Below are 25,603 nucleotides of genomic sequence, written 5' to 3'. Positions count from 1 at the left end.
AAAAAAAATTTAGTTTATATTACAAATGCTGTTTTTGACTTAAATTTGCCTTTATATCCATTTGACAGGCAGAAGAGTGTAAACATAAGTCTGAGATAATGAAAGTCACTCATTTATTTTAATATCTTCATTGATTTCACTTCAAGTGACACATGAGATCAGTCCCCGCTGGTCTGGATTCTTCATGACCAGCTCTTTTCCACTGTTGTCCATTCTTGACCTCCATAAGACACAAACCAGGACTGTGTCCATGAGCGCTGGGAAAGAGCAGAGAAGGTTGTGAAATATTAAACTTGGTAGGCGAAGATTTTCTCAGACCCGGTGGGAGTCCTCACCTGGTGTGTCCGGGCAGAATGACCACTGACAGGGTGCCGTCTGGAAGAGATCTGAAGAGCTTCCACAGCCGGCGGTCCAACTTCCTGACTGCGGTAGCCATCTCCTGGTCCTGCACAGATTACACATTGGAGTCTTCAAAACATGTGCGCAATAAATAAGAAACTACAGGTCGCCTTTTTCTTTGACTCTTTCTGGCTTAATCTGATATTCTTACCCACACCCCGACCTCTCACTCGTCTTGCATAAAATCATTCAACCCAACAAATGAAGGCACTGAGTGGTAGAGTACGTCAGGTCATGAAAAACATGAGCATACAGGTTTAAAGAATCAAGTCACAAAGGCCCTGAAAACTCTGAATGCCTCGAAAATGAGTTTCACGAGGTCGGCCTGAATCTTAAAAAGCCACATTCTCACTATGAGATTGCAGTGTAGAAAGTATCTGGTGAGAATCAACTGAGCCTGCCAGCTGAGAGGCAGAACATTAAGTGAATTTATGATGTTAAAGTATCTCTAAAACAGCTGTCATCATGGGCTCACACACAGCTGCCAAAAGAAACAGGGCTAAAAGGATACAAGACTATAGTTACAGTAGCAACAAAAATCAACATCTGGATGGATTCAAAATGGAAAGAAAATTCCTTTTTGGCTCCGAAGAAAAAGCCACGGTGTCAATGATATGAATCAGGCTCAGTTCTTTAAGACTCAGCTCTACATTCAGTCGGAGTTTGCTCACGATCCATCAGAGTCAGCTGTACTTTAAAACTTTAAGGATAAGTGGACAGGGACTGAAAGGTTAAAAAAATAACAGCCAAAAATGACTGAAACACTGTCAGGTTTTCAGATTCAGATTCAGAATACTTTATTAATCCCGGGGGGAAATTGTTTTTGTTCCAGGGATTAATAAAGTATTCTGAATCTGAATCTGTTATTTTTTTTTGTTTTGTTTTGTTGTCCACAAAACATTTCCGGAGCTTCACAGCAAAACCGCACTGCAGCATTCTCACCAGCTGGTGTCGACGCTGCCTCTTCTTTACCTCAGAACTGGTGACATTGTGTGTCCTCTCCTCGTCTTCTGCTGCGTCCTCGTCGGGATCCACAGCGGTGACTGCAGTTGTCGAGGCAACCCAAGAAGGTAAGTGGGGCGGAGTTAGGGATGGACAGAGGAGGTAGTTTTCCCTCCAGAGGTCCTTGGTGGAGCTGAGGGCGGCATATTTTTCCTCTGAACTCTTGAACTCTGTCAATCAGAGACAAACAAACTCTGCATGAGCTCTCACACACACACACACACACACACACAGCACAACAAGACGTCATGGATAAAAAAAAAAAAACCTTCTTAACTCACTTATGTGTGCATGTCTTGCATATTTTCCAGGTTTGGGGTGCAAGGCAACTCCATCCACTGTGCCGAAGTGGGAAAATGTCTCTCGGACCATCTCCTCAGACAGTTTAAACTTCTCGGTGGTGTGCCGTGTGCCGTTGACTTTGGCGGGAGGAAACCTGTCGACAGCTATACTTCCGGTGCCGAACGTGTGTCCGTTGATGTGTGCAGGAAAGTGCACCCGCTGAGCCACACGGGGGTTTAATTTAACAGTGTAGAGGTTACTGCTGTTGAGACTGTCACACATTAAAGCCTCAAGAGTCAGATCCACGTCCAGCATCGACTCATGAACGGGCCTCTGGACCTTGAAAATGCACACAAAGGCAAACGTGTTGAATATACAGACTGCAAACATTTTGGACATAACTTAAACTGCAGTGTTAAGGGAATAGGTATCAGAGAAGTGAAGAGGGTCACCTTGATGAGCTGTCCCTGCATAGAAAGTCCATTTAGAGTACCTAAAGCCAGCACAGCTCCCTCCAGCAGCTCGAACTCAACCTTTGCATGAACCTGGAGACCAAAACGTTGTCAGAAAATGTCCCCGTGTCATCAGAGGTGTTTCAGTTTACGATGTGTTCGTCGGACGTACCCTGACAGCTGCGTTCATCATTTTGATTTTCCGAACCGGCCCGCAGCAACAGAACAGCCGTCTCACCTCCCTCTCAGAGAAACCCGCGGGAAACGGCCCGGCAAACACGACGCACAAATCTCGAAGGTTTGCACACACCTGAGGGTCGAACACGCCCGTTAGAGCACGTTAAAATAACAGCCTGACACTTTAAGTCGACTGTGTGGTGAACGAACGCCTCACCCTCTCGTACTGCTGCCGCTGCTGCTGCTGGTGAGGAGTGCACCTCTTCAGACAGTCTGAGAAGGAAGAAAAGTGGAGCACTGAGAGGAACGGACAGCTGGCCTGACTCCTGAAAGTGACCAACACCTGGAGATGTAACAGAGGTGGAGAAAGAGAAGAAAGGGATCATAATGAGCGGGGAACAAATTAAAAGATAAAAGGACACGAATGCAGCGGCAAGTCACCTCTAATTTGATTTAAAAATACAGCAAACTCATAAATAATTCATCATCCATTTCTCCTCTGTCACTTTATTGTTCATGCCAGATTTGACAGAAAGCCACTAATGTATTTTTATCAAAAGCAGACCGCTGACGATGTTCACAGCTGAGCGGGCACAAGCATCCCGACATCTAACAAACAGGTAAACCAGCAAACCCTTCACGAGGACTTCCTGTCAGATCAGTTGATATTCTTGGTAGGAGAGCGAGTTAATCTAAACTGTTTGATCAGTTGAAGGTCGGGAGGCAGTGTACACTCCTCGTGTCTCACCTCTTTGTCAGTGTTGTACCACTGCTGATTGCACAGATTCAGCGCGATGTCAGAGCGCTTCCCTATATAGGATACTTTCCGGCCGCGTGTGTGCAATACGTCGGCAAACCTGCGCAACACATAAAGACAAAGGAGCTTTTGCACAAGTTCTATCTCACGAGTCCAAACTAAAATATGACAAGTTGAGTTTTTGTATTGATGCCTCATAGAGATAAAAAAAAAAAAAAAAAAAAAGCTGGCTTAGATTGGAGTCCAAAAACTCAGAAGAAATCTGTGGTTTACCAGATTTAGTGTGGACACGGTCTGAGTTACTGCAGTGAGCTGTACTGAATGCAAAGAGGTTTGCAGGTTATATTGTACCTGTGACTCGGTGCAGGTTCAGGTTCAGGTTCAGGTTCACAGTCGGCGGGCTCCTCCTTAATTGTATATCCCCACAGCTCCTCTAGGTGAAGTTCTACAACCTGACAGTGAGCATACAAACAAAGTATTATAACAACTGTGTGCGTCCACAGGTGCATTTGTGAGCGCGTGTTAGAAAGTGGTTACCTGGCGAGGTCCTGTTTTAATAAAGTACTGGGCGAGCTCCAGGGCTGCCACAGCATCCTCAGTGGGGTTATGACCCATCCTCTCTTCAGTTTGTATTTGCCTCCTGGGACATGAGTGGAAAATTAGATTTAGTAGCTGTGGTGGGTGGGTGAGAGACCGAGAGGGAGAGAGGGAGAGAAGGAGGACTCACCCGAGCACCGTCTCGGCCAGGACCTTCAGTTTAAACCTCTGTCCAAACTCTCTCCTGTACAGCAGCGAGGTGTCGATGACGTGAGGGTGGATCAGCTGCAGCGAGGACACAAACGCAATCTGGTCAAAGCTTCAACTTTTTCAGGAAAGAAAAAAGGATCTTTGTTGAAGAGCTCCTCCAGAATGAAACATCTATCTCTTCAAAAATGAGGGCTGGCATGAAGGGAAATGAATTGAATTGACTTCTGATGACTGCTGTAGCCATTTTGAGATCTTCACACATTTTTGACAGCATAATTGTCTGCCACTTTTGAAATAATGACATGAACTAATGATATGTTACTGACTTCTTGCTTCTGATATCTTGATTTCTGCTCTAACGATCTATTTTCATTTTGTGGTAAGGCGAGCAAAAAATTTGCCACATTGTGAACAATAAAGTTTGACATCAAACGTCCAAAAGCAGTGAAGTAAAATATTCTGATAAGTGTGAAATAGATATATTTATGTTTGATATTTGGCCAGACATTTATTAGACTATATATAGATGATTTTAGACTACGCTCGCAGCTGTGCCAGTGAGGCTGTTTATTCAAGGCTGTGATGGCAAAAGGGACAAAACTCCAACTGAAGCTCCATTTTCAGCCTCGCATCTCCGGCCAGATGGTTGTAATGTTGAGTGTTGAGTGAGAGGGTGATCGGTGTCGCTCGCTGTTGTGAGCGCTCAAAGTGTGACGGCTCTGTCCTTCATGCTGGAGCGAGGCAGATGGTTTTGCAGGCGGTGTTTTTGTTAAGTGAGTAGGTTTGTTTTTGTTGGGAGATGGTGAACATGTTGAAGAAGCAGGGAAGCAGTACAGCAGGATGGGCTGAATTATGTTTTTGTAAAAGCAAGCAACAAGCACCTTCTATTTACAAGGTTAGTCTGAGTTGAGTTTGGAGCAGTAGCTGAGGAAAGCTTAGCGTTCAGAGAATAAGAGCCCTCGTGTCTAGAGTTTAAAAAAATGTACATCTTCAGAACCTCCACTGGTATCATAAACAAATTCCACAGGGTTAGGCGGTAGGGCTGGGTATCACCAGGTACCTCACGATACGATACTATCACGATATTTTGCTCACGATAACGATAATATCACGATACGGCGATTCTGCGATAATCGATATATTGCAAGAAATTTCATCCACGATACATCACGATATCTGTGTCACTGAAGAAATTCAGAATTTATTGACTGCACTGAATCCATTTCAAAGGAATTACAAAACATTGTCAATCAATTTCACATGAATGACAGCCAAGTAAACAAAGAGTATATTGCACAGTGTCTCTTCTTAACACACACACTGACTACAACTATCATTAAATATCTATATGTGTGGGTTTCAGAGCTACTTAAACCATTTTTTAAATTTGATTTGGTTGTATACCTATGTTTGAATAAAGACAAAGCTGTCCCCTGAAGAGGGGTGGTGGTAGTGGGCCAAAAAAACAAAAGGAAAAAAAAAAAAAAAATATATATATATATATATATATATATATATATATATATATATATATATATATATATATATATATATATATATATATATTTTTTTTTTTTTTTGTATTTTTTTTTTACATTTTTAAATATCGATATTTGGCACCAGTGTATCGATAACGTACCTCAAGACAAAATATCGCGATATATCGTAGTATCGATATTTTGGCACACCCCTATTAGGCGGTGATACAGGTTGTTGTGTACAGTGGCTTTAATTTGAAAAACAAATTTTCTCCTCATGTTTTGGCCTCTGGTTTACAAGCAAACAACCTTTTAGGTCCCCAAAAGAGAGATTTAGTAAAAACTCTGGTTTCTGTGGACAATAACAATAATGTCATCACCTCAATTCACACATGTCGTTCTATGTAATTATAATTTACCTGAAACCAACGGAATACATGTCAATTCACGTTTTGTTAGCACTGATACGCCTTATTGTAATTTTACAACTTTTAGCGTTCATTTTAAACAGAATAAGCTCACTGTGCAGGCTGCAACTGTTCCTCTCTGGTGTGTGACCTGTTGTTGGCGTAGACTTGCCACCTTTTGGCCCGACATGCTGTTTTCGTTTGTGATATTTTGTATAACACACGTGGAAAAATTATTTTGGAAAACAGACTAGACATCTCATCTGTGGACAAGGCCGACACAGAGACAAAGTTTTACCTGCCCTCGAGTTCATGATACACTCAAACAAACCAGAGCAAAAACAAAATGAACGCACAACTATGTCCGGATAATTATAATGTTTCAAGCAGAAATCAAAATCAACAGCAACTCACTTTGAGAGCCAGGAGGTCGTTGTTAATTGAATGGCCCACCAGAACTGCATCGCTTGGCAACAACTTCCTGAGCTTCACCTGAACGTCCCGCAAGGTGGTCGTGACTGGTTTCAACATCGCTGCAGTTATACCAGAAAACCTGTCAAAAGCAACAGCAATGTGTTGTAAGATTTAATGTTGGTCAACAAAAATACACCCGTGTGTGTGTGTGTGTGTGTGTGTGTGTGTGTGCATGTATACCTGGTGAGGTAGTTGATGATTCGGTTCGGAGGTTTCACCAGCTCGTCCATCACACACTCCCCGTCACTGTCCACCAGAGAAACGCGAGCCAACTCATTTCCCTTCTCTGTTAGACACTGAAGCACAACATCAGCACTCTGATTACTGTTGGAGCAGGAACGGAAACGTTGGAACGACATCTAACAACATCTTGCCCATGAAAGTGATAATATCACCATTCCAGGATGCTGACACGTGCTGAATACGTTGAGATGGCAGTAGAGAGGAAGGGCTGCGTGATAGATCACATGTTAAATATGATAAAATGGTGTTTGATCCATGTTGTATTTCTTTGTTGTGGTGTTTGAAAAAAAGGTCAAGCAGAAAACAATTAATAGACTATCCAGAGTGACAAACTAGGTGGTCTGACAATTTGAGCTATACGTGGAAAGAAGGTGCATTAAAGTGATGCAGCTCATTGTGTCAGGTGTTGATTATTAACTAATAAAATAAATATGCTTTAGATTAAAAGAGTATTCTATAATTTGGGAAAAGGCTTTTAAAAACTAGAATATGAATAGAATAGAATAGAATAGTATAGTATAGAACATAAGGTCAAATAAATAATAAATGTTTATGTCCAGCTGAAGCAGAAAAATCTTCTTTATGCATCGGGCTGTGTGTTCGGATGGACAACTCCTGCCTGACAAAACTAAAACATTTTCACCTGAAGCATATTTATAGTATTCATAATATGTTATTGTACATTTTCACCTGACAAGGTGTTCACAATAAATGTATGAAAAGTCAAAATAGGTTAAAAAAAATTATTAGCATTTGTTTGAATCCATTATATTTATTGAAATATCATATCTGTAATTAAGAATATATCTTGATAACTGCACCTCTCTAATTGTTTATGGCCCTAACCCTGCAGTATTGATTGATCGACACTGCATAATTGGATTCTACAGTGAAAAGTGGGAATTTAATTTATAGCTGAGAGAATCTCACCATTTCACAGTCCAGTCCAAACATAGGGCTGCAGTCGGTCACGCAGTCAGCACTGTTTGTGCACATGAATTCTTCAAAGCCTGGCATTCCTGTGGTATAAAGAAAAAGAAAAAGAGTGAGCATGTAGAGATGGAGACTAAGAAAGCAAGGAAGCATTGTATTCATCTGGCTTCCTACTGGTGTCATTAGAGAGACACACTCACCTTTGACAGGGTAGTTTTTCTTGATCATCTCCTCCTGAGAGAGGACGTACGCCGTCAGTCCGCTCCTCTGTGTCCCAAACTTTGCGATTACTGGGTGATGGTTCAGTGCTGCAGCAGTGCACAATAAAACACAAATGAGAACAAGAGCACAAACACAAAACTACTGCTGAGAGGTATAAAGATGTGACGATACTTTTAGGATTAGTGCATTCAGATGACAATTACACACAACTACTTTAGATATAAGACATGTTTTTGTTCATTTCATCATCTGCAAGAGTTGAATAATATCAGAAAACTGAATCATTTAACTAAAGCAGCTTCTATAGTCAATATTATTTTGTTGACAACCAGAATAGTTAGTCAGACAGTATCTAGTTATAATAATCATGCATCATTTATGCATCAGATCTACACACACCAAGTACAAAATCCAAATTCTCACCTTTGTGCAATTGACTGCTTTCTCTGTGTCTTGGCGACAGCGTGGCTGATTTAGGAACTTCACTGCTGAAGATTGTGGAGGCCACGTCGGGAAATGGCGTAAAGGTGACCCTCTAATCCAGCAAGATAAAAAAAAATAAAAACAGTGTTAACCCAGAATACCTCACACTAAGAATATAATTTTTCCCATCAAAGCAGCTACAAGTAACTTTCATTTGCTGTTGATTCTGGCGACCCCTATGGACAAGTTGGTACGAGCATCAACACCTCCTGTTGTAAAGATTCTGGTTTGGCCAGCTCTTGCATTTGTTTTAGAAGAGAGTGAAAGAAGGACCCAACATATTTTTTATTTTCCTTTTTGTTTTTGTATTTAAATACAGCTGGGTCATTCCAAGTCAACTCAAGCAGAAATATGAGCTTTCCGTAGTTCATGTCATGGATCTCAAAGATAAAGATAATGTAAAAACTTCTATCAAAAGGTGCCATACTTCAAGAATGACCATACAGAGGTCATGCTGATCTTTAGATCCTGGCACAATTACATCACCTCTGGTTACTTACAGTGGTGTAATTGTTCCTGAGGTGTAGCAGGGTGAGGTAGTGTTTGTAAAAGTGACTCTGTGTCATGCCCTCCACGATCACCACATTCATAGCTGCAATCCTCCTCTGATGGAGGAGACGACACCAACTATAAAGAGACACACGGGGAAGCGTAAGTGGTGTCGTCCGCGGCACAAACGACTTAAAATAGATCATTTAGATTATTGTTAGAGCACAGAGACGCAGTGGAAATACATTAGAGAGTTATTTAATGGGGGCTTGTAAGATCTTACGACCGCAGTCATTACCTGGGCTGTTTAACGCCACCTGCTTTCCCCAGAGCAGCATAATGCAGCAGCTCCGTCAGCTCATTCATTGTAATGGGTTGCTGAAGGCGGTCGAGCAGCACAGAGATCCTCGGTGAGCGGTGTGGACGTTCACACTGCAGCGTCCCATCGCCTTCCTGCACAGTTAGTAACCGTTTGCTGTTCTTATGAGCTGCGGGGGCGACGTACTTTCTTTTGAGGGACGTTGTGGGATCCATGTTCAAGCTGAAGTGTCTACTGGGAGATTTAAAACAACAACAAAAAAGATATTTGAAATGACATTTTCTCCATTGTCAAGTGTCAAATTATAGAATTTAAGCAGAAGTTTAAGTATGTTTAAGAATTAAACATGTTCCTAGTTTGTTAGAACAAGGGAGTCTTGTGTTGAACAAACTACTTAGGACTGTGTATCAGTGCTCAGTACCTTTTGAGCAGTATGTCAGTCAACTTTTATGACATTTTTCTGTTTATTGAAATGAAATCATCATATTTTACTTCATTTTAGACAGAGGTCGCTTTGTGATTAGGCAAATTAAAGAGAAATGGATAAAGAAAATTAGCTTTCCAGGTGGGGGTTCCCTTGTATTCATTCATAATAAAAAAAAATACACATTACCTAGCCCTATAACATCACTATTTCAGGAATTAATTTAAAGCTAATTATAATCTTTACATATTTACATTTTAAGCAGGTAAAGTACAACATAGACCTCTGAGACCTCTGAAAAAAAGAGAGAGAAAGTGGGTGTACTACTACATGCTTACAGTATAATACTCAATGTGGGGAAGAAAACAAGTTATGTTTCAGCATGATACTGGAAGGTTTTACACTATTTGGACTAATATCCTGGAACAACTTCATCCTTTACCAGATGGGACTGTACAAGTAACTGAAGAAGAGCCATGAGGTGGCTGTTCAACATGTTATAAACCCCAAAAATAAGTTGGAATAAGTTGAGAATGGGTTACATGTAATTACTGTAGCTATGAAGCTTGTTCGTACTACAACTGTCAGATCAAATACATTCAAAACGAACTGGATCAGTGGTTAAACTTCTCTCTGAGGGAGTATCACAGGTTAGCTTGGTTATTCAGTAAACTTTCCCCACAACACACACAGTTAGCTAGCAAAGCTAACATTTATGTAGGGAGTATTTATACGTTTGGTAAAGGCGGGAAAACAATAACGAAGACGAGGAAGTGTAAGTACCTGATGTTATTCGTCCTGCGGGTCCCAAATTCAGGTTTTTTTCCACGCCTGGTAAAGGCTAAAACACATGGTTAAAGTACAGGCACCGGTGCACGTTACTACCGTAAATACACATGGCAACGCCTTCTTCTTCTTCTTCTCTTTCTCCTGCGTCTTCTTCTTCTCTAGTTTAATGGCGGATCGTAAACCAACTAGTGATGTCGCCACCTAGTGTACCGGAGCGTGTCGCCTCAGGGCTTCAGGTACTTCAGGCTACATTATGTAAGAAGATGATTGATAATAATAGTAACACCTCACCTCGTAACAAATAAATGAACCAAAACAAACAAAAACAAATAAAGAAAAATACATTTAAATGTAAATACTGTGTCTGTGTAACTAACATGCTGACTTGTTTTTGTTTGTGTCTGTGTAACCCATACCTGCCAACATTGGGTTGTGAAAAATAGGGAGATTTTTTTCATCGGTGTATCGGCCCAAGGAACAAGGCTCCTTCGCCAGGTGTGCGTATAAATTGTCATCATTTCTTGCCTTGTATTTTAAACCTGATGAGGAACCTTGTTCTGAAATGTTTCTTTGATATTCAATAAATGATTCTGCTTAAGATTCAAGATTCAAAGGTTTTATTTGTCACATACTCACACAGGATGCGCAGTGAAATGTTTTTGTGACATGTACTGTACTTCTGTGCTTAATTTAAGGAAAGATAAAAATATAATGCAGTGCAAGTAAAATACAATAGAATATAATAAATTCAATAAAATACAATACAATAAAAACATGTTTTGTTCAGAGTGCAGAGTTCAGGGCTCTGATTGCCGCAGGGAAAAAACTGTTCCTCATCCTCTCTGTGCGTGTTTTATGACAGCGCAGGTGTCTGCCTGACCTGAGGGTCACAAACAGTCTGTTGCAGGGGTGATGGGGGTCCTTGATAATCCTTCTAGCTCTGTTGGTACAGCGTGTGGTGTATAAGCCATGCAGAGGGGGAAGTGTGGTACCCATGGTCCGCTCAGCAGTCCTCACCACCCTCTGCAGGGCTCGTCGGTCCCCACAGGAGCTGTTACCGTACCAGACAGATATGGCTCCAGTCCTTAACCATTGAGGACAATGAAACAAAATAGCATTTTGATTGTTTAAATAAGTACCAGTAGGCTAAATAATAAGGCAGTTACACTGCAATGCATTTAGTATGCAGTATTTATTGCACATGAAATTAAAAATAGATACATTCTTCCCTCAAAATCACACTAAAAATCAACATGGCAAGCCTTACAAATTGCATAATGGGTACTACACAGGCTGGCTCTAACCCAGGGGAAGGTCTCGGTCCAACATGCTGACTTGTGTACTTAATGCGCTGGGGACAAATACAGTTGGGTTTTTTTTTTTTTTTTTTTTTTTATTTTGGGCTGGCAACCCAAAATTATATTTCAAGGCAATCTGCTGCAATATGGCTGAGAAGATAATGATACAATTCTAATTTTGGGTGAAGTTATCCTTTAATGGGAGACGCGCTGCACAGCTTGAAGAGTTTATCTTGTTAATTTCCACACATGCCTTGAGAAAATAATAGTACACAAGGGGAAAGTCTCATATTATTAAGAAAAACAAAACAAAAAAAGACTTTTTTTTTTTTATTTTAACACCACATGAATCTGTAGAATGTAGGACAGCATATGCATTTTTCAATGTGAGTTGCAATGACATTGTCATTATACCATTGGATAAATCTGTATCTATTACTTGAGCCGCATGTGCTAATTAGTCTATAGATTATAAAGTGGGATATTATAATGTTTCAGATGGAGACAGGGTGCCAGAGCAGCCGTAAACAGAACTAGAATACATAAAAAGGTTAATTTGTTGTCATGCTGTCGTCTATATTTTGTAATATGAACGTCAGATAATAGAAATATTTGTTGCCACGTGTAAGCACTGATTACACAAGATACAATTTCATAGGCAAATAATTCCGCCAATACGGAAATGTGTATTCAGCTCACTTTGAATTCGTAAAGAAATGTAAATATTGTGTGTAAAGCAACCGATAGGGTGAGAGTCTAAATCCACAGCATAGATCCATGAAAATGGTTAATCACACATAACAGTGCTACATAATTTACTTTTTATTACCTAACAACTCCCCCACTGTGCATTACATATAATCTCACTGAAACTAGTTTGAATGTATATAATACTAAACCAGGGAAAAAGCAGTAAATTATCAACATACAATGATGACATGGATAAGATACAAACAGAACCTTTGCTGTGTAAAGTGACCTGACAGAGCCGGTTATAGCCTTCACTCAATGTCATCTGTATATAAGTGAAGACTCGTTGTAAGATTATACTATCAGGTAATTCTATCAAACAACAGTCATACTATTAATGAGTCAAACAAACTTTATTTATAAAGCACCGTTAAAACAAATCGAAATGAATTCTAAGTGCTCAACAAGTGATAAAGTGAATAAAATAACATATATTCAGAAAACACAGATGGATTAAGAGACAAATTCACTCCAAGACAGCAAGAAAACACGGGCAGTAAGAGTAATAGCAGATGAAGAATACATGATCATACAAGCTATAACAATACAAATAAAATAATACATTATAATGTTGATGTCAATGATAATAAAACACTTTACTTATATAGCCCCTTCCTAAACAATAATTTAAATAATTTCCCAGTCTGGGATCATTAAAGTAATTCTATTCTATTCTATTCTATTCTAAACAACGTTACAAAGTGCTTCACAGAAAAGGAAAAGACAAAATAAACCGCAGATGCCAAACTAAAGGGACACACTTTATAATAACCACAATTAATAAACGGTGAAATTATAGATCATATAACTTTAATCAAATCAACTTTATTTATAGTTTATTTTTATTTAGTTAACAGCTAATTATTTTGTTACAGCAGTAGTGGGTGCTGGGTGTGGTCAACAGCAAAATGTTTCTATAAAGCATTTACTAAGCAACTGATTATTGTAACATTGAAACTGATGTTTATAGAAAATGTAAATGATTAATAAACACTGTGGAGCTCACCTGTAAACACTATTTGGATGGCCAACATACATTTACATTACATTATTCAGTAAATGGTTTATATAGTGTTTCATTATTTGTTTACATTGAAATAAATGTTGACTTGTGTAACTTGATATAAAACTTTGCTGTACAACTACAATGACTAATGTCTTAATTCATTATAATTTATCCATTCCCAATGATGGTTGTTATAAAATAAAAACTGGTTGTTATAAAATAAAAAAAACTCACAAGGATTATAAAACATTGTGGTATAAAATAAAAGATGAAAAATGTTCCATGGCAACAGTGAAATGAGAAGTACATGGTGTTTACATTCAAACTGTTGCTGGGAGAACACGTTGCCTTTGACCTGAACTTCAGGGAAACTCTGATCCTTTCATCGTGGAATGTTCTAAATGTCTGGCTACTGAAGTGCTGCTTATAAAATTAATCTTATAAATACATCCTACAAGTGATCCAGAGAGGTTAACCGTCTTCAACCACTGTGATACAGGTGAGTCACTCCTTCTCTTCTGTTTCAGGAGTTGGAAAGTACAGATGAATTGATAATACTAAGTATTGTTTAGTCATTTACACGCAATCAGTAACTTCTCCTTTTTATTCTTTTCACCTGTTTTGTTTCAGCAATCTAAGAAAGAAATGGGACCTACTAAATTGAAAGAAAGGCGTCCCTCTGAACTCCCCAGCGACTATAAGTTCCTGAAAGTTCTGGGAGAGGGCGTCTTTGGAAAGGTGCTGAAATGTGTGAACCAGGAGACCCGTGAGATTGTGGCTATCAAGATGCCTAAAAGCTTGGATAACAGTACCGAGAATGAGGTGGAAGCCTTACACATTTTACAGTCAAAGTTGCACTTATTAGTCATTAACTAACTGCAAAAAACTAATTATGCCAAACTTGCCTGTGTCTCCAGATCCCCATGCTGAGAAAGATCAAGCGCAACAACCTTGACAAACACAACATTGTCAAGTACATCGACTGTTTTAAGACCTGTTTTGGAAGGGCGCTTGTGTTTGAGCTGCTTGATATAAGCCTATATGACTACATCAAGAAGACAAATGCTGCCCCTATGCTTCTGAGTGACATTAGAACCATCATCCAACAGGTCTGATCAGCACCATCGGATGGAAAGCAAAGCACTGAACACTCTGTTTTAGGTTTCTGTACATTCTAACCCACCTTGTACTTTCAGATGGCCACAGCACTTGATGTGCTGAAGGGGATCGAGGTGATCCACACCGATCTCAAACTGGACAACATAATGATGGTGGATCACCAACGACGACCCTTTAAAGTCAAGCTGATAGACTTCGGTCTGGCCATTTCCAGATCAGAGGTCAGGAGGGGCAGCAATCTGCAGCCACGGGCTTTTAGGTAAGATAGATTATTTGTTTTATCCCAATGCCCCTGATGACAGATATAAAAACAAGGTTGTTCACGTTGCCTGGAATGGCATTACCGGGGCCCCACCCTGGAGCCCCGGTAATGCCCGAAAGAGTGACATGGGCCCGCCCTCCAGTAGGTTCACCACCCTCAGGAGGGTTCAGAAGGGGCTGGTGCTATGTGATTTGGGTGGCGGTCGTGGGTGGGGGCCCTGACGACCCAATACCTGGGCGGTGACCATGGGGACATGGAATGTCACCTCGCTGGGGGGGAAACAGCCCGAGCTAGTGCGGGAGGTTGAGCGTTACCGGCTAAAGATAGTCAGGCGCACCTCCACGCACAGTCTGTGCTCTGAAACCCAACTCCTTGAGAGGGGCTGGACTTTCTTCCACTCTGGAGTTGCCCGCGGTGAGAGGCGGCGAGCTGCTGTGGGCTTGCTTATAGCTCCCCAGCTCAGCCACCACGTGTTGGAGTTTTCCCCGGTGAAAGGAGGGTCATTTCCCTGCACCTTCGGGTCGGGGATAGGTCTCTCACTGTTGTTTCGTCTTAAGGGCCGAACAGCAGTGTAGAGTACCCGGCCTTCTTAGAGGCCCTGGGAGGGGTCCTGGAGAGTGCTCCAACCGGGAACTCCGTCGTCCTACTGGGGGACTTCAACACTAACGTGGGCAGCAACAGTGTCACCTGGAGGGGTGTGATTGGGAGGAACAGCCTCCCCAATCTGAACCCGAGTGGTGTTTTGTTGTTGGACTTCTGTGCTAGTCACAGTTCGTCCATAACAAACACCATGTTCAAGCATAAGGGTGTCCATCAGTGCACGTGGCACCAAGACAACCTAGGCCGGAGGTCAATGATCGACTTTATGGTTGTGTCATCTGACCTCCCAGCCGTATGTCTTGGACACCCGGGTGAAGAGAGGGGCCGAGCTGTCAACTGATCACCACCTGGTGGTGAGTTGGATCCGCTGGCAGGGGAGGAAGTTGGACAGACTTCGCAGACCCAAACGTGTTGTGAGGGTCTGCTGGGAACGTCTGGCAGAACCCTCTGTCAGGGAGGTCTTCAACTCCCACCTTCGGGAGAGCTTTGACCAGATCCCGAGGGAGGCTGGGGACATTGAGTTCGAATGGACCATGCCCTCTGCTTCCATTGTTGACGTGGCTGTTCGAAGCTGTGGCCGTAAGGTCTCCGGTGCCTGTCGTGGTGGCAATCCCCGAACCTGGTGGTGGACTCCGGAAGTAAGGGATGCTGTCAAGCTGAAAAAGGAGTCCTATCGAGCCTGGTTGGCTCGGGGGACTCCTGAGGCAGCTTAAGAGTACCGGCAGGCCAAGCGTGCGGCAGCATGGGCAGTCGCGGAAGCAAAAACTCGGGTCTGGGAAAAGTTCGGGGAGGCCATGGAGGAGGACTATCGGTCGGCCTCGAAGAAATTCTGGGAAAACATCCGCCGCCTCAGGAGGGGGAAGCAGCCCTCCATCTACACTGTTTATGGTGGAGGTGTGGAGCTGTTGACCTCGACTGGGGATATCGCCGGGTGGAAAGAATACTTTGAGGATCTCCCCAATCCCACTGACACTCCTTCCATAGAGGAAGCAGAGGCTGGGGACTGAGCCAGGGTGAGGAGCTCTGTCACCAGGGAGGAGCTCGGAGTAGAGCCGCTGCTGCTCCACATCGAGAGAAGCCAGCTGAGGTGGCTCGGGCATCTGTATCGGATGCCCCCTGGACGCCTTCCTTGGGAGGTGTTCCTGGCATGCCCCACCGGGAGGAAGACCCAGGACACGCTGGAGTGACTATGTCACTCAGCTGGCCTGGGAACGCCTTGGGATCCTCCCAGAGGAGCTAGAGGAAGTGTCCGGGGAGAGGGAAGTCTGGGCGTCCCTGCCCCAGACAGCTGCCCTGACGACCCGACCCCAGATAAGCAGAAGAAAATGGATGGATGGATAGATTATTTGTTTTATTATACTGGAGTGAATTAGTGGTTTACTATCTTTACCATGAAGAAGAGTGCTTCCTCCCTGTAACATGTTCTTTCCATGTGCTCGCTTTCAAAATTATAACCGTGTAAACATCCTGTGATGTTTCTCTTCCACATTCAGGTCTCCAGAAATTATTCTGGGCTGTCACTTTTCTGAGGCCATTGATATGTGGACCCTGGGCTGTGCGATGTTCGAGATGATCTGCGGCCATCGTCCGTTCGCAGGAGACTATCAAAATGAAATAGTAAGTCATCCACTATAGTCATACAATTTGTCAATTACTTGTACTTGAGAGTCTTTACTTGTGTTCGTGTTGTTCCTCTAGTCAGTGCTCCATGTATATCTGGCATGTATGGTGAGTGTATTAAGAGGGAATCAAAAAGATATTTAAAGAAAATAGGGAATGAAAAACAGTTGTTGTACCTTAGCTATGATCGAAGGTCTTAGCATTAGCATGTTGTCACAAAAACAGAAGCTTTCCATGGTGAACTGCGATGCTTGGCCTCTGATTGGCTTACCCTTATATTCCAAACAGGCCATTAAGATATGGGAGGGGTCATTACTTTGCCCTGCTGGAAACAATATTTAGCTTCCTCTTGCTTATTTTGATGTAATTCTCTGTTTCATCTCCAGATGCTGAGCATTGTTCGACTCGTGGGTCAGCCAGCGGACCGTGTTCTTAAAGATGGTCGACGGACAAAGAGTTTCTTCGAGATAAATGAAGACAAAGTGTGGGCAATCAAGGTACCACAATGAACGTCCTCTGACCATTACAGAAGTTTTTTAATCTTTCATCAGTATATTTTTTTGATAACATAACATGTTAACATTTCACAACATTCAACAGTTAAACATTAACACAAACACTTTGATCCTTCTTCCAGACTGGTATTGAAGCCAAAAAGTGCCACGAGTTCAAATCTCTGGATGATCTGAAAGGAGTAAGTGTGAAGTAACTTTCACTGTCACTACGATCGATTGTCTTTTCATGATCATGAGGATGATTTGACTGATGCTGAATTTGGCTAATGTTTCCTTAACCAGATGCGTCTGGAGAAGAATAACAAAACTGAGGTAGTAGAGCGAGAGCAGTGTGTCGAGCTCCTGAAGGCCATGCTGAAAGTTAATGCAGATGAGAGGATCACTCCCCCTGAAGTCCTCACTCATCCATTCATCACCAAAAATTACCCCAGGTAAGTGTGTGTGTGTGTGTGCTTCTGTGTGTGTGTGTGTGTGTGTGTGTGTGTGTGTGTGTGTGTGTGTGTGCAGGATGTGAGTCCTATTGGCGGTGCCTAATCAAATTAACAGCGAGTGTATCTTTTCGTAGCAATGATGCTTTGGCATCAGCATCCGGTCCATCCAGTCAATCCGGTCCGTCAAGTCCATCCGGTCCATCCAGTCAATCCGGTCCATCCAGTCCATCCGCTCCATCCAGTCTATCCGCTCCATCTGGTCCATCTGGTCCATCCAGTCCATCACCTGAGAAGCACAGAGCCAAGAGCACAATGCTGCTGGACGTTCAGGAGACTACAGTTAGTGAGCCTCCTGCTGCTCCTCTGAAGGATGAAGAAAGTTGTAACATCCAACCAGACGACTGCACTCCATCTGCTGAAATTCTACCATCAGGTGTGATCCTTGTTCGGCCTGGGACAGCCGAGAACACAACACTGCTGGATGATCAGGAGACTACAGTTAGTGAGCCTCCTGCTGCTCCTCTGAAGGATGAAGAAAGTTGTAACATCCAACCAGACAATTGCACTGCATCTGCTGAAAATCTGCCATCAGGTGTGATCCTTGTTCGGCCTGTGACAGCCGAGAACACGACATTGCTGGAAGATCAGGACTGTACAGTTAGTGAGCCTCCTGCTGCTCCTCTGAATGATGAAGAAAGCTGTAACATCCAACCAGACAACTGCACTGCATCTGCTGAAAATCTGCCATCAGGTGTGATCCTTGTTCGGCCTGTGACAGCCGAGAACACGACACTGCTGGAAGATCAGGACTGTACAGTTAGTGAGCCTCCTGCTGCTCCTCTGAATGATGAAGAAAGCTGTAACATCCAACCAGACGACTGCACTGCATCTGCTGAAAATCTGCCATCAGGTGTGATCCTTGTTCGGCCTGCGACAGCCGAGAACACCACGCTGCTGGACGATCAGAAGAGCACAGTTAGGTCAGATGATGTAAAATAGTATCACAATCTGTTGCCTTTATCTTTCACTCACTTCTAAATCAAATCCTCACGATAGCTAGATTAAGGTCTTTATTACAGGAGGAAGTTAATAATCATACCGATTTGGTCCTCAAAAGCCACCAGAATCGACAAAAATGAAAAGTTCCTTGTTGCAGTTTTGAGATGCGATGACAATAACAGGAATAACACTCTTACCTTTTCTTGTGTGTGCTTAGTTTTCAGTCTGGACTGAACAAGACGTCAGAGTCCTCAGTGAGAAACGCCGACAGTAACATGAAGACATCTGAGGACTCGACCACACGTGGTACGTAACATTCACCTCCACCTGCGTCTGAATTGTTGTGCATTCTGAAGTACAACTGAAGTTTTAAATGTCCTTTGATTTTCAGAAGACACTGGGACAAAAAAGAAGAGGAGGAGGAAGAAGAATTACTTCACTGTCTCTTGGTTGAGGAAGACTTTCAGCTGCTGTGATTCCCCCATTAATTAGGGATGTGTGAAGTAACGTTCTGTGTAGAGTTTTTACGGCATGGTTTTCAGGGCTTTTGGGGAGCTTTGCAATCAAAATTGTCATTGTTTGTTCATTCATCCCATATGTGGTTTTCTCCGGGCACTCCAGTTTTTCCAAAAAACATAAAATATGTTTAAAAAATACATATGCAGGGACAGATTTGACAGTATTTGCTTGGAAAAGCCCCCATATTGCCTGAAGGCCCCATAACAGATATACAGCACATTCCCTCCCATCAGGTGAGATTATTTCCTCTGGTCACGACGATAATTTCTCAGATGAGAAGAGGAATAACATCAGATCTGAGAGTGTGTTTGACTGTGTGTTAACTTTACATGATTCTTTAAGATGCCATGACAACTTTCATGTTTAGTGTCCAGACTGACATGGTCAAGACAGCAAGAAGCTTAGGATTTACTTCTTCAAGTGAGGACTTTTGAATGTGAGCCTCCTGCCGCTCCTCTGGAGGATGAAGGCAGCATTAACATCCAACAAGACGACTTCACTCCATCTCCCACAACTCTACCATCAGATGTGATCATATCAGTTTTGTCCACAGGAGCCATCGGAATCGACAAAAATGAAAAGTTCCTTGTTGCAGCTTTAAGATGCGATGACAATAACAGGAATTACACTCCTGTTATTGTCATCGCATCTTTGTTAACGTTCCAGTCCGGTCTGAACAAGACGTCAGAGTCCTCAGTGAGCAACACAGTAACACAAAGTCATCAGGCTCAACCACATGTGGTAAGTAACATTCACCTCCACTTGTGTCTGAATTGTCGTGAGGTACGGCTGAGGTTTTTTATGTCCTTTGATTTTCAGAAGACACCGGGACAAAGAAGAGGAGGAAGAAGAATAAGATTGCTCCAGACCCGTCTTCTCTTGGTTGAGGAAGACTTCAGGCTGCCCTGTTTGCTGCGTTGATGAGGATCAGGGACGTGTGAAGTGAAGTTCTGTGTCGGGTTTCGTTAGCATGGTTTTCTGTCCTTCCAGGAAACTGTGCAATCAAACCCCTCATAGATCTTCCGAGGGCAGCTTGGTGGCTCAGTGGTCAGATTTGGCATTGTGGCTTCACATCAGAAGCTGCTGGCTTCTACTGACACTGGCCTCTTTCTGTCTGCGTAAAGCCTGATCATTGTCCCTGTGTCTGCGTGGGTTTCCACCGGGTGCTCCGGTTTCCTCCCACACTCAATTAGTCAATAAAGAATTAGATAGGATTTTAAGAAACTGTCCCATGACTTTCATTATGCTAAGTTAAACCACTAGTATTCAGTATTTCCTCAGTGTTCATTTCAAGTTGTAAGCGAAGCTGAACTTCTCAGTACCTTTATATGCTTATATACCTTTAAATGCTTCTTCATAAGATGTAACTGATGATTCAGGGCCAACATTCTACTTATTGTTGCACATATGTCATTAATTTTGGCTTGGGCATAATTTCTTCAAAACAACTTTTTTCAATCTTCAATTAAAGTTTACTTTTAATAGAGCTAACATCACAACACACATATTTCCAGTAGGTATACAGCATATCCACCAGTCAGGCTCTATCTGCACATGGAGAACTGAATTATTTGTTCAACTTAAATACTTATTTTCAGATTAATTCTTTCCACTGTACAGCCCCATGAATAAACGTTTTTATTCGTATTTTCGACATCGTGCTTTTGTTTTGACGACAAACCGGAAGTGCAGTTCGTCCATTTCCGATAAAATCCGATCGACAATTCTATCTGCGGTTGATTTAATTCACTCGCAGCCCCGAACAATCGAGCACAGACTGATGGATGAATATATTTTTAAAAAACAGCGCGATTTTTGCTGCGATTTCTACAAGCGAGGCCTCTTTATAGTTTTATATGCTTTGTCAAGCTAGTTGTCCGAATTTAAGTTACGTCGAACATTATGACTACCAAGAAATTGGCCAGGTGAGTAGCTGATAAATCGTGAGCCTTTAGCGTTTAGCGTTAGCAAAGAGCTAACGTTAACCGAAATAACAAACGGGGAAGGCAAAGAAACATGGCGTCTTCAGTTGACAGCGTCGATACTCTAAAAAACTAACGTTTGCTACTTTATATATTTGTGTTATGTTGAGTAATTGAATACTTCTCTAAAATGTTAACTAACGTTATGCTTTAAAATGGTGGACAGTATTTAGCCCAGTGTGTGCAACTCGTGTGTCCTGGTAAGATAAGGCAAAGAAAACAACAAAGCTAACATTGGATTGAACGTTATTGTACTTTTCTTGCCTCCATAGAGAATTAGGATTATTGAGGCAGCGGAGTCAGTCCTCTAATGGGTCCAAGAAATCACTGGTGTCTAGTAAGTACGATTATTCAGTCTTATAATGTGTTTATAAAGAGTTCATGATTCAACCTGATCCATTTGTTTGTGCATGTTCACACTCCTGTATTTGCTGCTGTGTAACACTGTCTCTTTTCTCTCAGATCAAATATTTTCATACCTGATTGTGATTGATTTTGAGTCCACTTGCTGGAGAGAGAAGAACAACTATGGCCAGGAAATCAGTAAGAAGCCCTTTCTATTTTTATTTCATATGGACCGTTCCTATTTTCACACTTGCTGATAACATCCTCCATGTATTCCTTCTTTCTTTTCTTTGCAGTTGAGTTTCCTGCTGTTCTCCTGAACACATCCACAGGGGAGGTCGAGTCAGAGTTTCACACTTATGTTCAACCTCAAGAGCACCCCACTTTGTCCGACTTCTGCACTGAGCTGACCGGGATTACACAGGTGATGGGCATCAACAACCTGCAGCACACATACCAGAGGACTTTGTGGTGCCTTTAAATTATATCTGATCATTTCACTTCTCTGTCTCACAGATGCAAGTTGAAGCAGGGATCCCCCTCCAGATCTGTCTTTCTCGGTTCAGCCGCTGGCTGCAAAACCTGCGGCTCAATATGGGCGTGATATTTTCGAATATACAACAGAGAACTTCTGCAACTACAGCTTCTCAAAAACTGTGTACTTTCCTCACATGGTCAGGTAAAAGTTAATTGCATCCATCCAGAATTCTTATGTTACTCTTCATTTATCATATAACCATCATGAATGTCTCTGCCTCCGTTGATGAAGCTCTTCCTGTATGGAGAGCACACTAAAGATCAACTAGAATACTATTTTGATCTTCAGACATTACAAACATAGAAATACTGATGTGTCTGGCTTGGTCACCACAAAAACATGGTTTATTCACAAGTGGAACATCTGAGTTGAAACACGTCATTCACTTTAATGTGCCTGCTTCTGCCTTGTGTGTCAGACTGGGATCTTGGAGTTTGTTTGCAATACGAGTGTAAACGCAAGCAGCTCCATAAACCCGATGTGCTCAACAGCTGGATTGACCTGAGAAGCACCTACCGGGTAAGTGGAAGCTAATTTGATTTGTCTTTAAACCTCTGTTCTCTTCCATGCATTTGCTCCCATGTATATAGCTATATCTAGCAGTTGATTGGTGCACCAGTAACTTTATTGAATGTTTACTTTGTAAACTCACTCAATCATTAATAATTACAAAAGAACAATTATTTGATTAACCAAATATCAACTGTTCAAACTTTTTTGTCAATTAATTACATTACAGTCATTTGGACTAGACCTAATAATGTCAGCATCACACATCTTGTGATAACCCGATCTCTTGTATTTTTCAGCTGTTTTACGCCAGGAAACCCAAAGGCCTGAACGGGGCGTTGCAAGATCTAGGAATACAGTTTTCGGGGCGAGAACATTCTGGTATATAAAAAAAAAAAATCGCTTTTGTGAAAACAAATCTTATCCTAAAATTAAAAAACGTAATCTTATCCCGTGTTTTTTGTTTTTCTCCTCTTTCCTCAGGTTTGGATGACGCCCGAAATACAGCTCATCTGGCAGCGAGGATGATGAGGGATGGGTGTGTCATGAAGATCACTAGGAGCCTGGTGAGGGTGAGTGGCCGTCGTCCAGCGATGCATCCCAGCTCCTAAAAGCCCCGTCCCTCTTCTGTCTCCTCAAGCACAACCTGTTATGGACGATATGGAAGTCTTCATGGATGAAGCTTGTTTGGGAAACACTACATGAAGAGTTTTAAAATTTCCTTTCGAAGCTTTCTCATATAAATAAAGTGATATATATCTTTTGCTTTATCTTAAACACTGATTTTTTTTCACCCTTTACTCTAAGCTTTTAGACTTTTGTGCTTGATCGCATATAAAATATGATATAAAGCTTTCTGGATGTGGAATAGAGGCAGTAAACATGCAATCTAATGGGTTCTACAACTGCTGACATTGTTTACTTCAGAATCGAATTTCAAGGAAAAATCAGGAATGGGTGATATTTCATGAGTTACTGATTTTATCTCTCATCTTGTCTTCTTCTCATAGACCCCATTAATGGCCAAACCCATGTTTGGAAACACAACTGCAGACAACAAAGAAAAATCCAACACCAATAAAGAGGAAAACACATTGACAACAGACAACCCCTCAGTGTCCAACATTCCTCCCAGATCATGTCAAATGAAATCAGGGTCAGGGCTAATCAGAAGCGGTTCTGATCCAAAGGACAACACAAGTCCAGTTCAGGAATCTGTTCAAATCTGTCAAAGCCTGATCTCTCCAAAGACATTGCTAAATGGTTCAACTACGCCACTATGGGGGAGGTCAACGACGGCAAAGGCTGCTACGAATATTCCCTCTTTGGTGATGAGAAATTGTCCTTCATCACACATTAATAACAACAACAGCCTTGTTCTGTGTTCTACTACAGTGAGCTGCCTTTCAAATCAGACTCTGACAAAACAGCCCTCAAAAACAGGAGGAAAAGTTGGACTTGTGGAGGAAGAGGAACGTGAAGAGCTCTTGGTGGAAACAGAGGACAGGTGTGGTTCATACGATGATGTGGTGTTGGAGGGTGACGATGATGTCATAGGTGAAACAGAGAGAGAATCTGATATCGACTATGTGTCAGATTTTGACAGCGGATGTCATGTGTGGGAGGAGTCTGATAAAGGACATTCACCAGGCCGTCAGGTCACAGTAAGGGACAAAAAGAGAGAAACTGTGAGAGCTGACAACAACTTTAAAACTCAAAAGATGACCGTTGACTCATCAACAACTTCTCTCTCTACAAAAAAGATGAAATTCAGTGTTAACGTGTCTAGTCATGAGATCAGGCAGCATTCAACAATCTCGGAGCCCGAATCTTGTTTTGCTGTGCCTAAAACTCCCAAATCTAAATTGAACCAGCACAAAACAGGATTTAAAACCTCTCTACGAGTTCAAGGAAAGCTCAATGGGCCTCATGATAATGCTAAAACAAACACACCCTTTCCATTCAGGCACCATCCCTTCATGCCAGAGAAGACCTCCACCCCCAATTCCTCATTTGCCAGACCTAAAGCAGTCATCACACCACACACAAATCACAAAATGACTCCACAATCTTCCTTTACCATCTACACTGACCCAGGAAACTCCTCCCGTACCTCCTCATGTGGCTCCTTTATCACCTCCAAGAATGTCCTCTCCTCATTGTCAACCAACACACTCTCCTCACGCACCAATCAGTCCTCCCTTTCTGCACCAATGAAAGGAGGACAGAGGGTAACATCCCCGCTGTGTGGATGCGGGCGCCGTGCAAAGCGTCAGGTCGTATCAAACGGTGGTCCGAACCAGGGGCGAGGGTTTTATTGCTGTCCTGTTCGCCGGTCGGGCAGCGGAGGCAGGATCCAGAAGGGATGCGAGTTCTTTAAGTGGGAGTCCGCTCTGATGAAGAGCAGCTCAGTGGCCTCTCCTGCCGTCAGGTCGTCTGTGTCACTCTGTCAGATCAACTCACGTCTGAGCTGTCGTCCACCCCAGAGGTCGACAATAAGAAAGAGCTATTAACCTGTTGAAGAAAAGAAGGCTGCTTCTGTCGCATAGAAGATTCCTTGATCATTGAATGTTGTTTGTTACATTGTGTGACGGTAAAATCTGACATTTCTTTCTGTTGCTGCTAAACCCACAACCACAGGGGAGATCTCCCTTTGTAAACTACATACAGGAGAGAAAGTCAAAGCTATTATTTGTATTGACATAATGAATGCTTAACTTAATTTATTAATTCTATTGTGGAAAATAAATTGGCTTTTATCAAGTTAAAATACCCCCTAGAATCTAATTAATTGCTTTTTAAAGTCCTTATAAATCCAATATTTTGAAAAGTTTACCTATTTATACTTTTTTAGGACATAAAAGTGTTGAATAATGACAACTAATGAAATTAATGACTGTGACGTTGATGAAATTGATGATTTTATTGAAAAATATCACTGATGAACACTGATAAGAAACATTTTGAAAATGTGCTCAAATTAAATGATAAATAATAAAGTGTGTTTACTGTGCATGTTCAACACTTTGTTT

At 42.0% G+C, this 25,603-nt stretch overlaps 2 protein-coding genes across 10 annotated transcripts; one reads left to right on the top strand and one right to left on the bottom strand.

Annotated features, from left to right (window-relative positions):
• Positions 1–91: 91 nt before the first annotated feature.
• rexo5 (RNA exonuclease 5) lies at positions 92–10,378 on the bottom strand. Of its 4 annotated transcripts, none has more exons than XM_030422288.1 (19): positions 10,072–10,378; positions 8,844–9,098; positions 8,557–8,683; positions 7,997–8,108; positions 7,552–7,659; positions 7,349–7,437; positions 6,356–6,471; positions 6,116–6,254; positions 3,797–3,891; positions 3,607–3,709; positions 3,421–3,521; positions 3,061–3,169; positions 2,530–2,655; positions 2,308–2,445; positions 2,136–2,228; positions 1,683–2,022; positions 1,342–1,571; positions 336–445; positions 92–257 (listed from the first exon to the last, which is right to left on the bottom strand). In XM_030422288.1, exons 2-19 carry the CDS (start codon positions 9,077–9,079, stop codon positions 137–139), a joined length of 2,493 nt encoding a protein of 830 aa, XP_030278148.1. In that variant the 5' UTR covers positions 9,080–9,098; positions 10,072–10,378; the 3' UTR covers positions 92–136. The 4 variants fall into 4 exon arrangements, with proteins under 4 accessions (XP_030278148.1, XP_030278170.1, XP_030278157.1 ...); XM_030422310.1 differs by having other exon boundaries at positions 336–439; positions 1,372–1,571; XM_030422297.1 differs by having other exon boundaries at positions 8,844–9,095.
• A 3,138-nt stretch (positions 10,379–13,516) lies between these two features.
• On the top strand, positions 13,517–25,341 carry eri2 (ERI1 exoribonuclease family member 2). Of its 6 annotated transcripts, none has more exons than XM_030422508.1 (12): positions 13,517–13,630; positions 13,762–13,953; positions 14,049–14,240; positions 14,328–14,509; positions 16,606–16,729; positions 17,119–17,229; positions 17,370–17,426; positions 17,530–17,678; positions 17,813–18,658; positions 18,895–18,983; positions 19,072–19,937; positions 20,016–20,416. In XM_030422508.1, the coding sequence occupies exons 2-11, from the start codon at positions 13,777–13,779 to the stop codon at positions 19,167–19,169; spliced, it is 2,025 nt and encodes a 674-aa protein (XP_030278368.1). In that variant the 5' UTR covers positions 13,517–13,630; positions 13,762–13,776; the 3' UTR covers positions 19,170–19,937; positions 20,016–20,416. The 6 variants fall into 6 exon arrangements, with proteins under 6 accessions (XP_030278368.1, XP_030278362.1, XP_030278353.1 ...); XM_030422502.1 differs by having other exon boundaries at positions 19,069–19,937; XM_030422493.1 differs by lacking the exons at positions 13,517–13,630; positions 13,762–13,953; positions 14,049–14,240; ... (5 more) ...; positions 17,813–18,658; positions 18,895–18,983 and adding exons at positions 21,451–21,515; positions 21,641–21,721; positions 21,820–21,947; ... (3 more) ...; positions 23,055–23,143; positions 23,582–25,341 and having other exon boundaries at positions 19,174–19,429; positions 19,750–19,937; positions 20,016–21,121.
• Positions 25,342–25,603: the final 262 nt, after the last annotated feature.

This window comes from Sparus aurata, chromosome 1 (genome assembly GCF_900880675.1).
Source record: "Sparus aurata chromosome 1, fSpaAur1.1, whole genome shotgun sequence".
NCBI classification, from domain to species: Eukaryota; Metazoa; Chordata; class Actinopteri; order Spariformes; family Sparidae; genus Sparus; species Sparus aurata.
The sequence above is the reverse complement of the archived record's forward strand: the minus strand, read 5'-3'. Positions and strand labels throughout refer to the sequence as shown.